Source organism: Coregonus clupeaformis, chromosome 17 (genome assembly GCF_020615455.1).
Source record: "Coregonus clupeaformis isolate EN_2021a chromosome 17, ASM2061545v1, whole genome shotgun sequence".
NCBI lineage: Eukaryota > Metazoa > Chordata > Actinopteri > Salmoniformes > Salmonidae > Coregonus > Coregonus clupeaformis.
Window position 1 is genome coordinate 17,869,317 of NC_059208.1, and position 13,830 is coordinate 17,883,146.

At 43.5% G+C, this 13,830-nt stretch overlaps 1 protein-coding gene across 1 annotated transcript; it reads left to right on the forward strand.

The window, feature by feature from the left end:
- Positions 1–4,024: 4,024 nt before the first annotated feature.
- Positions 4,025–8,989, forward strand: LOC121585424 (membrane progestin receptor alpha-B-like). The gene is made up of 2 exons (XM_041901772.1): positions 4,025–4,169; positions 7,831–8,989. The coding sequence occupies exon 2, from the start codon at positions 7,836–7,838 to the stop codon at positions 8,898–8,900; it is 1,065 nt and encodes a 354-aa protein (XP_041757706.1). The 5' UTR covers positions 4,025–4,169; positions 7,831–7,835; the 3' UTR covers positions 8,901–8,989.
- Positions 8,990–13,830: the final 4,841 nt, after the last annotated feature.

Sequence of the window (13,830 nt, forward strand, 5' to 3'; positions counted from 1 at the left end):
GAGTGCATCAATAGACTCCTTAAGGATGATTAATGGTCTTCATTTATTTGTGGCTTTTGGGTTGCAGACTGTTATCTACACACCTTCTGTAATGCTAGTATTGCCATTTTGGTCATTCACATTTCGTCATGCAAATTTGATAGTCATTTTCAAATGGATCCCACAACATAGTAGATGCAGCATAGTGGATGAATAGTGTATTGTATCACCCTCAGTATTTCAATTGTTATCTTCATCTTTTACCTAAAGATTGGATAGAGATTATTGCCACATTCGTTTACTCGTTATTATAATTTTCATCTAGATGTTCCTGTTATTCAATCCATCTTTGTGATATAAGGCCTTGATAGTGGTACTGGTAAATATAATTAATTGCTAGGAAAAAAAAAAGGCAACAGTCATTCCTTTGACTCTACTGACACCTAGTGGTAATAGCGTAAAGCTGTAATGTAGAGCAACAGCAGGTGGAAGATGAAATTAAGATTCATCTTGTCACACATTTTGTCAGTGTATAGACAGTGTCTTTTGGGCATATGAGTAATATTGTTTTATCATTATAAACAATTAAATTAACATGTGTTTTGTTGAATTGTTTCACTGATCAAGTGTACAGCCACACCGTACCTACAAATGCCATATTCTATTAGAGCCATACTATACTGGGAGGTTTGCTGTTAAGGCCTAACATTTGGTTGAATTAATGCTGACAGTTAAAGACCCAGTGCTGGTATGTAGCCTACTGCTGGTATGGCTACAGATGGACAAAATCCCAGTGATGGGTGAATCTGCAGAGTGGTATTTTACTTTCTTTGCTTGATTAATCGAAGCAGACTTGTGCCATCAACAGTGTCACTGCTGGACGAATGTGTGCAGACAGACATACACACACACGTAAGTATCACGTCTCAGTGCCTGGGTACATTTCTGCACAGTATGCCTGGCAGTGCCACACACAGAACCTTATTTGTCAGCTGTGTGTGTAGAGCAGTCTGTGATGGGATTATAAAGTCATTAGCTCACAGACAATCACAAATTCTAACGGGAAAGGCAGCCACGTCGCGGACACCGGCGCCTCACTCCTGGACAAGCTAAACACCTGCGCCCGCTTAGAAAACAACAACATTGAGCCGCCGATGCGGGCCCCCCGCCGCACACGAGGACTGTGTGCTCTTGTTCTCCGTAACCGACATAAGTAATTTAAGCGTGATAACACTTGCAAGGCTTCTGGCCCAGACGGCATCCCAAGCTGCGTCCTCAGAGCATGTCAAGACCAGCTGGCTGGAGTGTTTACGGACATATTCAATCTCTCTATATCCCAGTCCCCACTTGCTTCAAAATGTCCACCATTGATCCTGTACCCAAGAAAGTGAAGGTAACTTAACAAAATGACTATCGCCCCGTAGCACATCATGAAGTGCTTTGATAGGGTAGTTAAGGATCATATCACCTCCACCTTACCCGACACCCTAGACCCACTACAATTCGTATACCACCCCAACAGATCCATGGACGACACAATCGCCATAGTGCCCTCAAAGCTCATCACTAAGCTCAGGGCCCTGGGTCTGAACCCCGCCCTGTGCAACTGGGTCCTAGACTTCCTGACGGGCTGACCCCAGGTGGTGAAGGTAGGCAACAACACCTCTGCCACGCTGATCCTCAACACAGGGGCCCCACAGGGATGCATGCTCTGCATGCTCAGCCCCTCCTGTACTCCCTGTTCACCCATGACTGCATGGCCCTGCACGTCTCCAACTCAATCATCAAGTTTGTTGACGACAACAGTGGTAGGCCTGATTACCATCCACATCGACGTGGCCGCAGTGGAGAGGGTCAGAAGCTCAAGTTCACATCACTGAGTACCTGAAATGGTCCCTCCACAATGCCAGCGTGGTGAAGAACAGCGCCTTTTCAACCTCAGGAGGCTGAATACATTTTATTTAGAGAAGTCTCTGTGGTCAGCTTCGACAAATATGAAACTACACTTTGAGCAAGTTCTAAAATAAGCCATACATTTCTAGAGTAATATAAAAAGCAACGATGATGAGGTACCATTTATCAACAAGGGCCCCCTCCTACGGGAAATGTACATGATACAAATGTGCGGAAATACAATAATTACACAATTGTTATACAAAATTATTTTTAACACACTAAATATGCATTCTACCCTATCTTTGCTTAAACAAACACCTGAAAAGCTAGTTTGGAGTGCATTTCTTGTTCCTAAATACATTTGGAAATGTATTGGAAATAGGTTACCAAGTCACATACCAGGCATGGAACATGTTCAAATTGCAAACAAGAATGTGTTAATCTTGTGTGACATTTCTGGTCCGGCCCTTGCCTATATTGTTTTAGAGACACCTGTTAAGTCTGGGAAAATATCCACTGTGTGACAGAAGGCTGTGCACATCTATGTGCACTTTATGTAATTGTACAAGAATGTTTATGTATTGTACAATACCATCCACATAAAGAGGTCTCAGCAGGTGGTATTGTCAGCCTTCACAGAAAGGGAGACAGCTGAGACACCGCTGGAATTGTTTTGAAAGTCTGGACTGGGTCTGACTGAGTATATACAATGCAAGCCTTTCACAGATGCATCCACAGTGTTTCATACAAAGACACATTGACAATGCTACCCCCTGCGTGGGAGGAGGGAGAATGTGATCCTTTATACAGTGACTGGACTAAGGAGTAATACAAAAATTGCTTGACTTGAAATACAAATGAGTTTCAGTTTACTGTGAACCATATTGGTGGTGGACGAACAATAGGTGTCTCATCAATAGCCAAACTTGTGCTGAGTTAGGTCATTTCACATGTGGGCTAACTTCTGAGTTGGAGGTTTCTATTGCAAAGTTACTGTGGGCCTATATCTATTGGTTTAGCACTCTAGTAGACACCCAAATTTAAAGTCACATCATTAATGGATGAGGATGAAATGACACTGCCATAAAGTACACTGTAATAAATACCAATAACAAAGTGTCAATGCCAAAGCCTATTATTGTTTTAGGAGGGGAACCAAGCCGCTGATCATGTAGTGATCTTACTTTGCTAAAAGGAAACAGAAAAATAAATGTACCATTAAATATAGGCCTATGCACTTGCACATGCAGACATGCACACGCACGCACAGACACGCACACACACACACACACACAGTATTGCGCAGCTAACCTTGTGGGGACATACAATTCAGTCCCATTCAAAATCCTATTTTCCCTAACCCCTAACCGTAAACCTAACCCGTACCCTTACTCTAACCTTAACCCTAAGCTTAACCCTAACCCTAAACCTAACCCAGCTCCTAACCCTAACCCTAAAACTAACCCTATCTCCTAACCCTGACCCTAAACCTAATTCTAACCCTAACACTAATTCTAACCTTAACCCTAAACCCCCTAGAAATAGCATTTGACCTTGTGGGGACCAACAAAATGTCCCCAGTTGGTATTTATTTTTTGCGTTTACTATTCTTGTGGGGACTTCTGGTCCCCACAAGAATAGGTAAACACGTCCACACACACACACACACACACACACACACACACACACACACACACACACACACACACACACACACACACACACACACACACACACACACACACACACACACACACACACACACACACACACACACACACACACACACACACACACGCGCACACACACACCTCTCCAATAGACTTTCAAATCAGTAAAACAAGTACATAATTTAGCTGATAATTTATGGGGAGTGGGTGTTTCTTCATTTTCATAGCACACACATGCATTTCATTCCCTGACAGTGTGCAGTCAAATAAGACCTACGCTATTGGTGAGAATCTAGTAACAGGAACGGTACACCATATCTGACCGCTGATTGGTTAGAATATCTGTTTGTCAAAGGCTCTATTAACAGGACCGGTACACCATATCTGACCGCTGATTGGTTAGAATATCTGTTTGTCAAAGGCTCGTGGATCTTTGACTACAGATAGCGTCTTGTTAAATATATATATATTAAAAAACCGACAGGCGCTCCACCCGCACAAGAATAATCATCCTTTAGTAATTTTATTGATCAAACAATGTTACTTCTATTTGATGTATTAATGAATAATCCAAAGGATTCACTATTCTAGGTTTTGCACTGATACTACGTTTGCCTTCTTCAGGTAGGTTTATTTCTGATGGTTATGCATGGTTTTCAGCACTGCTGGCCACGCCAGAATATGGTCGCATAAAATGTCAATGTGAATGCCGATAGACCATTTTAATCATGTGCATTTGAATAGAAGGCTCTGTTTAAGTACATCTTGTATAAAATGTAATAGAGCAGCTGTCGGAATGAGAAGTTGAAGCCTATTCTGCATGCGGTTTAACCCTCCCTGATCATGTCTCGGCTTAATTTGAATATATTTTTACAGAAATACCCAATTTGTGTTCATATTAGGCTATGTCGATAATTAGGATAACATATTGATCAGCCGTTTCCATGCAATTATTAATTGTTAGCTAGTAGGCTAAAATAGGCCTCACTGTTGGATGCCTTGACTAAATAATTTACAATAGAATACCGTTCCACAATCTCAAAGCTTCTGGATTCGTTTATACTCGAGCTATTCTTCACCTATGAATATTTTAAAGACAGCTAAGCATGCAACCAATGTAAAAATCTGAGTGTGGAGACCGGCTGGATGGGGAATATGTTTGCAATTCTCTTCCCATTCATCAACGCTCCATGATACCATTTTTGCTTAGCACCGTAGGTGAATCTCAATCAATTACGTGACCTCTTCTTCTTGTCTCCTTACCTCCTTACCTTCAAAAATAAAGGGAACACTAAAATAACACATCCTAGATCTGAATGAATGAAATAATCTTATTAAATACTTTTTTCTTTACATAGTTGAATGTGCTGACAACAAAATCACACAAAAATTATCAATGGAAATCAAATTTATCAACCCATGGAGGTCTGGATTTGGAGTCACCCTCAAAATTAAAGTGGAAAACCACTCTACAGGCTGATCCAACTTTGATGTAATGTCCTTAAAACAAGTCAAAATGAGGCTCAGTAGTGTGTGTGGCCTCCACGTGCCTGTATGACCTCCCTACAATGCCTGGGCATGCTCCTGATGAGGTGGCGGATGGTCTCCTGAGGGATCTCCTCCCAGACCTGGACTAAAGCATCCGGCAACTCCTGGACAGTCTGTGGTGCAACGTGGCGTTGGTGGATGGAGCGAGACATGATGTCCCAGATGTGCTCAATTGGATTCAGGTCTGGGGAACGGGTGGGCCAGTCCATAGCATCAATGCCTTCCTCTTGCAGGAACTGCTGACACACTCCAGCCACATGAGGTCTAGCATTGTCTTGCATTAGGAGGAACCCAGGGCCAACCGCACCAGCATATGGTCTCACAAGGGGTCTGAGGATCTCATCTCGGTACCTAATGGCAGTCAGGCTACCTCTGGCGAGCACATGGAGGGCTGTGCGGCCCCCCAAAGAAATGCCACCCCACACCATGACTGACCCACCGCCAAACCGGTCATGCTGGAGGATGTTGCAGGCAGCAGAACGTTCTCCACGGCGTCTCCAGACTCTGTCACGTCTGTCACATGTGCTCAGTGTGAACCTGCTTTCATCTGTGAAGAGCACAGGGCGCCAGTGGCGAATTTGCCAATCTTGGTGTTCTCTGGCAAATGCCAAACGTCCTGCACGGTGTTGGGCTGCAAGCACAACCCCCACCTGTGGACGTCGGGCCCTCATACCACCCTCATGGAGTCTGTTTCTGACCGTTTGAGCAGACACATGCACATTTGTGGCCTGCTGGAGGTCATTTTGCAGGGCTCTGGCAGTGCTCCTCCTTGCACAAAGGCGGAGGTAGCGGTCCTGCTGCTGGGTTGTTGCCCTCCTACGGCTTCCTCCACGTCTCCTGATGTACTGGCCTGTCTCCTGGTAGCGCCTCCATGCTCTGGACACTACGCTGACAGACACAGCAAACCTTCTTGCCACAGCTCGCATTGATGTGCCATCCTGGATGAGCTGCACTACCTGAGCCACTTGTGTGGGTTGTAGACTCCGTCTCATGCTACCACTAGAGTGAAAGCACCGCCAGCATTCAAAAGTGACCAAAACATCAGCCAGGAAGCATAGGAACTGAGAAGTGGTCTGTGGTCACCACCTGCAAAACCAGTCCTTTCTTGGGGGTGTCTTGCTAATTGCCTATAATTTCCACCTGTTGTCTATTCCATTTGCACAACAGCATGTGAAATGTATTGTCAATCAGTGTTGCTTCCTAAGTGGACAGTTTGATTTCACAGAAGTATGATTGACTTGGAGTTACATTGTGTTGTTTAAGTGTTCCCTTTATTTTTTTGAGCAGTGTATTTCTATGTTGGCCGGGTGTGGTTCCCAATCAGAGGCAGCTGTCGGTCGTTGTCTCTGATTGGGGATCATACTTAGGCAGCCATGTTGCCTACCTTAGTTGTGGGATCTTGTTTCTGGTTGGCTTGTTTGATGTTTAGCCTCGTGAACGTCACGTTCTGTTGGATTTTGTTATTTTGTCTGCGTTTATTAAAATAAACGAGTATGTACGCATACCACGCTGCACCTTGGTCCGATCCTTTACACAACGAACGTGACACTGGGACTTAATGCCCGACCTTCGACATAAAATAAAATAAAAAATAAAAATAATAAAATTACTCAGACATACATACATTTCAACAAACATTAATTACATATTTGCTCAAACCTACATGTTCCCACAGTGTCCATACCCATCTTGTTTGTTCTCATAACATTCTTTCTTATTTTTCATCATTTTGATATTTCAAGGGCTTGTAATACTTTATGCCATAAGGGTTCAAATTGTTCTATTTTATTTATATCTGTAGGCCACATTTTTTCAATATTTAAATAATAATGCATTTGATTCATCCACTGATGGAGGATAATTTGATTTCCAGTTTAAGTATGATTTCCCCCTCAAAATTATTGACGAGAAAATAATGATCCAACCCATTGGGTATCTCACTGCACCCTCATATGCCATGTCTTCAAATATGCAGATGGATAAAAAGTTAACTTACGTTGTAAAACTTCTGATAGCCAACTTTCTAACCCCGCCCATAACTTTTGCACTTTATAGCACTCCCAGAAGGCATGAATTATTGAGTCATTGTTTGTTTTACACTTAAGACACGACTCTGACATTGTGCTGTAGAATTTGTGTATTTTGTCTCTTGTATAATACATTCTATACATTAGTTTATACTTGATTAAGCATACATTTTTGTTTGCTGTAATTTTGTTAGTTATATGTTCCAACATTTCCTCCATCTTGTGCCGATATCAGTTCTTTTTAGGTCTTGGTTCCAATATTTTTTAAAAATAAATTCTAAGAGATTGTCAGTTGGATAGGCTCTCTGCAAGGTTTGTAGGCTATATCTTACCTATCAAATGAGTATCCTTTTCTGACTCAAATAGAATATCCTTAACATTGCTTTGATGTCCAAAATATTCTGCGATATAAAACTTTTAAGTTGCATATATTTGAAAAAAGTACACTGCTTTATTTCAAATGTAGGCATTATAAAGATATGTTAAATGAAATCATCTAACAAGCTAAACTACCCCCCTCCACCCACCCCCATTACTAAGCCAAAGCCAAAAAATCAAAGCATTGTAATATCATGCAACACAAATAGACCTAATGCATATGGATTAGGGTCTAAATCTTCTTGCTGGCAATCAGTAATGACAGCTCATGGCCAGATAGATATTATTGACTGACTGTGAACTCATTCTCTGCCCTCATCTCCCGTCTCTAGTTGCCATGGCGACCGTAGTGATGGAGCAGATTGGTCGCCTGTTCATCAATGCTCAACAGTTGCGTCAGATCCCTCAGCTGCTCGAGTCGGCCTTCCCTACTCTGCCCTGCACCGTGAAGGCCGACGATGTGCCCTGGGTGTTCCGTGAGCCTCACATCATCGGAGGCTACAGGCAGCCGGACCACAGCTGGCGCTACTACTTCCTCACCCTCTTCCAAAGGCACAACGAGGCACTCAATGTGTGGACCCACCTGCTGGCCGCCTTCATCATCCTGGTCAAGTGCCAGGAGCTGTCCGAGACAGTGGATTTCCTCCATGACCCCCACGCCCAGCCCCTGTTTATAGTCCTCCTCTCAGCCTTCACTTACCTGTCGTGCAGTGCCCTGGCCCACCTGCTCAACGCCAAGTCCGAGCTCTCCCACTACACCTTCTACTTCCTGGACTATGTGGGCGTGGCCATCTACCAGTATGGCAGCGCCCTGGCCCACTTCTACTACGCCATCGAGGAGGGCTGGCATGCCCGAGTGCGAGGGATCTTCCTGCCCGCCGCAGCGTTCCTGGCCTGGTTCTCGTGCTTCGGCTGCTGCTACGGCAAGTATGCCAGCCCGAGGCTGCCCAAGTTTGCCCACAAGCTGTTCCAGGTGGTGCCCTCAGGCCTGGCCTACTGCCTGGACATCAGCCCCGTGCTGCACCGCATCTACAGCTGCCACCAGCAGGAGAGGGGCTGCTCCAACCAGGCCGTGGCTTACCACCGCTACCAGGTACTCTTTTTCCTGGTGAGCGCCTACTTCTTTGCCTGCCCCCACCCAGAGCGCTGGCTGCCTGGGCGATGTGACTTCATTGGCCAGGGTCACCAGATCTTCCACGTGTTCCTGGTGCTGTGCACCCTGGTGCAGATCGAGGCGACACGCATAGACTACATTGAGCGGAGGCCCCTCTACGAGCGTCTCCACGGCAACCTGGCCCATGACGCAGTGGCGCTCTTCGTCTTCACGGCATGCTGCAGCGCGCTCACTGCCTTCTACGTGCGGAAACGTGTGCAGGCGCAAATGCGCGAGAAAGAGGATTAGGAGACATCAGGACAGACGGATATACAGTTGAAGTCTACATACACCTTAGCCAAATACATTTCAACTCAGTTGTTCACAATTCCTGACATTTAATCCAAGTAAAAATTCCCTGTCTTAGGTCAGCTAGGATAACCACTTTATTTTAAGAATGTGAAATGTCAGAATAATAGTAGAGAGAATGATTTATTTCAGCTTTTATTTCTTTCATCACATTCCCAGTGGGTCAGAAGTTTACATACACTCAATTAGTATCTGGTAGCATTGCCTTTAAATTGTTTAACTTGGGTCAAATGTTTTGGGTAGCCTTCCACAAGCTTCCCACAATAAGTTGGGTGAATTGTGGCCCATTCCTCCTGACAGAGTTGGTGTAACTGAGTCAGGTTTGTAGGCCTCCTTGCTCGCACACGCTTTTTCAGTTCTGCCCACAAATGTTCTATAGGATTGTCCTTAAGCCATTTTGCCTCAAGTTTGGAAGTATGCTTGGGGTCATTGTCCATTTGGAAGACACATTTGCGACCAAGCTTTAACTTCCTGACTGATGTCTTGAGATGTTGCTTCATTATATCCACATAATTTTACTTCCTTATGATGCCATCTATTTTGTGAAGTGCACCAATCCTTCCTGCAGCAAAGCACTTCCACAGCATGATACTGCCACCCCCGTGCTTCACGGTTGGGATGGTGTTCTTCAGCTTGCAAGCGACCCCCTTTTCCCTCCAAACATAACGATGGTCATTATGGCCAAACAGTTCTATTTTTGTTTCTTCAGACCAGAGGACATTTCTCCAAAAAGTACGATCTTTGTCCCCATGTGCAGTTGCAAACCGTAGTCTGTCTTTTTTTATGGCGGTTTTGGAGCAGTGGCTTCTTCCTTGCTGAGTGGCCTTTCAGGTTATGTCGATATAGGACTCGTTTTACTGTGGATATAGATACTTTTGTACCTGTTTCCTCCAGCATCTTTACAAGGTCCTTTGCTATTGTTCTGGGATTGATTTGCCCTTTTCGCACCAAAGTACGTTCATCTCTAGGAGACAGAACGCGTCTCCTTCCTGAGCGGTATTGTCACGACTTCCGCCGAGGCTGCCTCCCCACCTTGTTCGGGCAGGCTTCGGCACTCGTCGTCACTGGCTTACTAACCACTGCCGCGCCAATATTCATCATTCCATTTGTCTTGTCATTACACACACCTGGTTCTTATCCCCTCGTTAGTCCATGTATAAGTGTTCCCTCTGCCCCCTTGTCCTTGTGGGTGATTGTTATTATGTGAGAGTAGTGTAGCTCGGTGGAGCTACTCGTACCTATTTGTTGCGGGGGTAGATATTTTCCCCTGTGCCTATTAATGTTGGAGCTACCATTACAGTGTATTGCCAGGGAAGATAGTTTCCCCTGTGCCTGTTTCGTTTGTCGCTATCTAGCGCATTTTGGTGTAAAGACGGATTAAACTCTGTATTCGGTGATTACCCTCCTGTGCCTGACTCCTTCTATCACAGTCATCACAGATATGACGGCTACGTGGTCCCATGGGGTTTATACTTGCGTACTATTGTTTGTACAGATGAACGTGGTACCTTCAGGCATTTGGAAATTGCTCCCAAGGATGAACCAGACTTGTGGAGGTCTACAATTCTTTTTCTGAGGTCTTGGCTGATTTATTTTGATCTTCCCATGATATCAAGCAAAGAGGCACTGAGTTTGAAGGTAGGCCTTGAAATACATCCACAGGTACACCTCCACTTGACTCAAATGATGTCAATTAGCCTATCAGAAGCTTCTAAACCCATGACATCATTTTCTGGAATTTTCCAAGCTGTTTAAAGGCACAGTCAACTTAGTGTATGTAAACTTCTGACCCACTGGAATTGTGATACAGTGAATTATAAGGGAAATAATCTGTCTGTAAACAATTGTTGGAAAAATGACTTGTGTCATGCACAAAGTAGATGTCCTAACCGACATGCCATATATCTCCCGAGTGGCGCAGTTGTTTTAGGCACTGCATCGCAGTGCTAGCTGTGCCACTAGAGATCCTGGTTCGAATCCAGGCTCTGTCGTAGCCGGCCGTGACCGGGAGACCCATGGGGCGGCGCACAATTGGCCCAGCGTCGTCTAGGGTAGGGAATGGCCGGCAGGGATGTAGCTCAGTTGGTAGAGCATGGCGTTTGCAACGCCAGGGTTGTGGGTTCGATTCCCACCGGGGTATGAAAAATTGTATGAAAAAAATATATATATCATGTATGCACTCACTAACTGTAAGTCGCTCTGGATAAGAGCGTCTGCTAAATGACTAAAATGTAATGCCAAAACGATAGTTTGTTAACAAGAAATGTGTGGAGTGGTTGAAAAACAAGTTTTAATGACTCCAACCTAAGTGTATGTAAACCTCCAACTTCAACTGTAGGAGGATAAGGGAGGAAGACTTTAATCTGATTTACACTGGAAAGCTACAAAGACAAGAGATTAAAGCAATCAGATTGTTTATTTTGTAAAAAGATACCAGTATGTAAAAACAATGACCTGCTGTTTTTTTTTTTTTTTTTTTTTTGGCTTGCCAAATGACATTTTAAACTGGCAACATAGACTTTGTCTTGCGATGTTGACCTTCCAGGAAGACAGAACAATCCTGGTACTCTCTGTCTTTCACAGCACAGGCAGTACCTGTAACACTCCAAATAAGGTCTTTGCACTTCACAGAGAGGGTAAAATGAAATTTTTTTTCCCCTCTTAATGTTCCACTCTCCACTGTGAAATCACAAGTCATTGCCTGGCTATCTACTGAATAGTCTGAATGACTGTTTGACTACATACTGTACTGACTGACCAACACCAAGCATGACACAAACCATCCCAATAGAGGTATGCAGGAAAGAATGGAAAGTATACCCACGTTGCCCTTAAGTCAATAATCAAATAAATAATTATAATAATTTCTCACCAGCTTTTATTTCTTAAAAATACAATGTGAGTTTCAAAGCGATTTGACTCCCAAGTCAAATGTTAGTGCCTAACAAAGACCAGTATTCTTGTATTTATTTTTCCTTGGTTATCCCATGATATTCCAGCGAGCTGCAGTCAACACTGCCAAATTATGTCTCCCCTGCTCATTCTCTGTGTTTTATCTGCCATTTTCTCCAAAGCTATGTTTGCTAAGTGATTGAGATGCCTATACAGGCTGTCAGATATAATAGACTGGCAGTTAGACTGGGCTAGAGGCATAGAGCACACAATTTGCAAACCAAACAGAACTTTTCCCCTCTAAGATGCATCAATTGGCCATTTTACTAACATGCAGATTGGTCATGTCAAAGAACAAAGCTGGCACTCTTAGGATAGTTGGCGTAAGAGATGGATGGAATTATGTGCCCAAGATTACTATGATGTCTCTTTGACGTTGTGATAATGTTCCTTTTGTATTCAAAGGGCTGGAACTTCAGCTTTTCCCTTTTCACACCCCATGATGTCAATGCCTTTGTGTTTATTGTTCAGTCTTTTCATGGACTTGACTTTACTCACAAAAGGGCTGTCTGGAGTATGGTGACTTACTGTTTGTATATTTGTATATGTATGGTTGGGTATGTACGTGCCTTGAAGCATGTCTCTTTGCGTGTATAGATGTTTGTGTGTGATTCAGATGTGAATGTGCCTGTCTTTGCACTGCTTTCTTATATTTGAGACCCTCCTCAAGAACATTCTAGTCCTTTAACGTCCTCTCAAGTCCCTTAGGGTGACATTTTAAGTCTGTCACAGCAGTGAAAGGTGGAAGAATTACTCACAATACAGCAGGATTTATTTTAAAACCTATTTTGATGATGTCCATGAGACAGTGGCAACGATTTATTCAGAGCTAAAGTAAACAATGCATTTATTAAACAGGTATTCAAATCAGGACCTGGAGACAATAATTCCAATACTCATTTTGAATGAAATGCCATTTAACCTCTTCATCACTAGGCACCTGGCTAAAGCGCCTGCCTCGAAAATGCATGCCCAAATTGAATAGAGTATATCTCCAAAACGACAAGGGCTATAAACATAATCTTGGTAGCAAAAGAAAGGTAACACGTGAGATGTATCTTGAAGTGAAATAATGAATGTGGGTATTACTGTGTCAGAGTACATGAAGCTAGAACACAGCATAAATAGGGAGGTTTTGATTCCGCCTGAAAGTAACTTCAGGTTTTATAGGGAATGATTTATTGGACTTATGCAGCTGCAGCCCCTAAACACTATGGGACCATAGCCCAATATCTGATGAGTACTTATGTGAAGTTTGATGCCAATAAAGTAAAGTAAACCAAAGTTGTAGGGGTTTTAGTTGAAGTATGTTTGGGGTGGTGCACAATTCGACCAGGGTAGGGGAGGGAATGGCCAGCAGGGATGTAGCTCAGTTGGTAGAGCATGGTGTTTGCAACGCCAGGGTTGTGGGTTGGATTCCCACGGGTGGCTAGTATGAAAAAGAATGTATGCACTCACTAACTGTAAGTCGCTCTGGATAAGAGCGTCGGCAAAATGACGTAAATGTAAAAAATGTGGGTAGATTTGGCCACCATCAGTGCCATTTGACTTTTATCATGTACCAGACAGCAAAAGTCATTTAATTTCACTAACATATCACTATATGTGTACATTCCATCAAAATACAACTGTTTTGATGTTGTTTCCAATGTTCTCCCAGACCTCTATACGTGTTCCCATTAAAATAAACCATACAATGGGAAGGTTTGACTCCAAACTGAGCAGATCTATTAGAAACTATAAACAACAAATTTAAAAACAAAAAGTCCACACATCCCAAAACTATAAACAATGATATGGTGTCCTTGGGTGGGTTGTCACACAAAATGTATACCCTTTTCACCCTAAATCTTGCTGTCGTGCCAATCCTTGAAACAGTTACGCTTTGATGTAATGCACAAAGGGACTTGGCACTTCC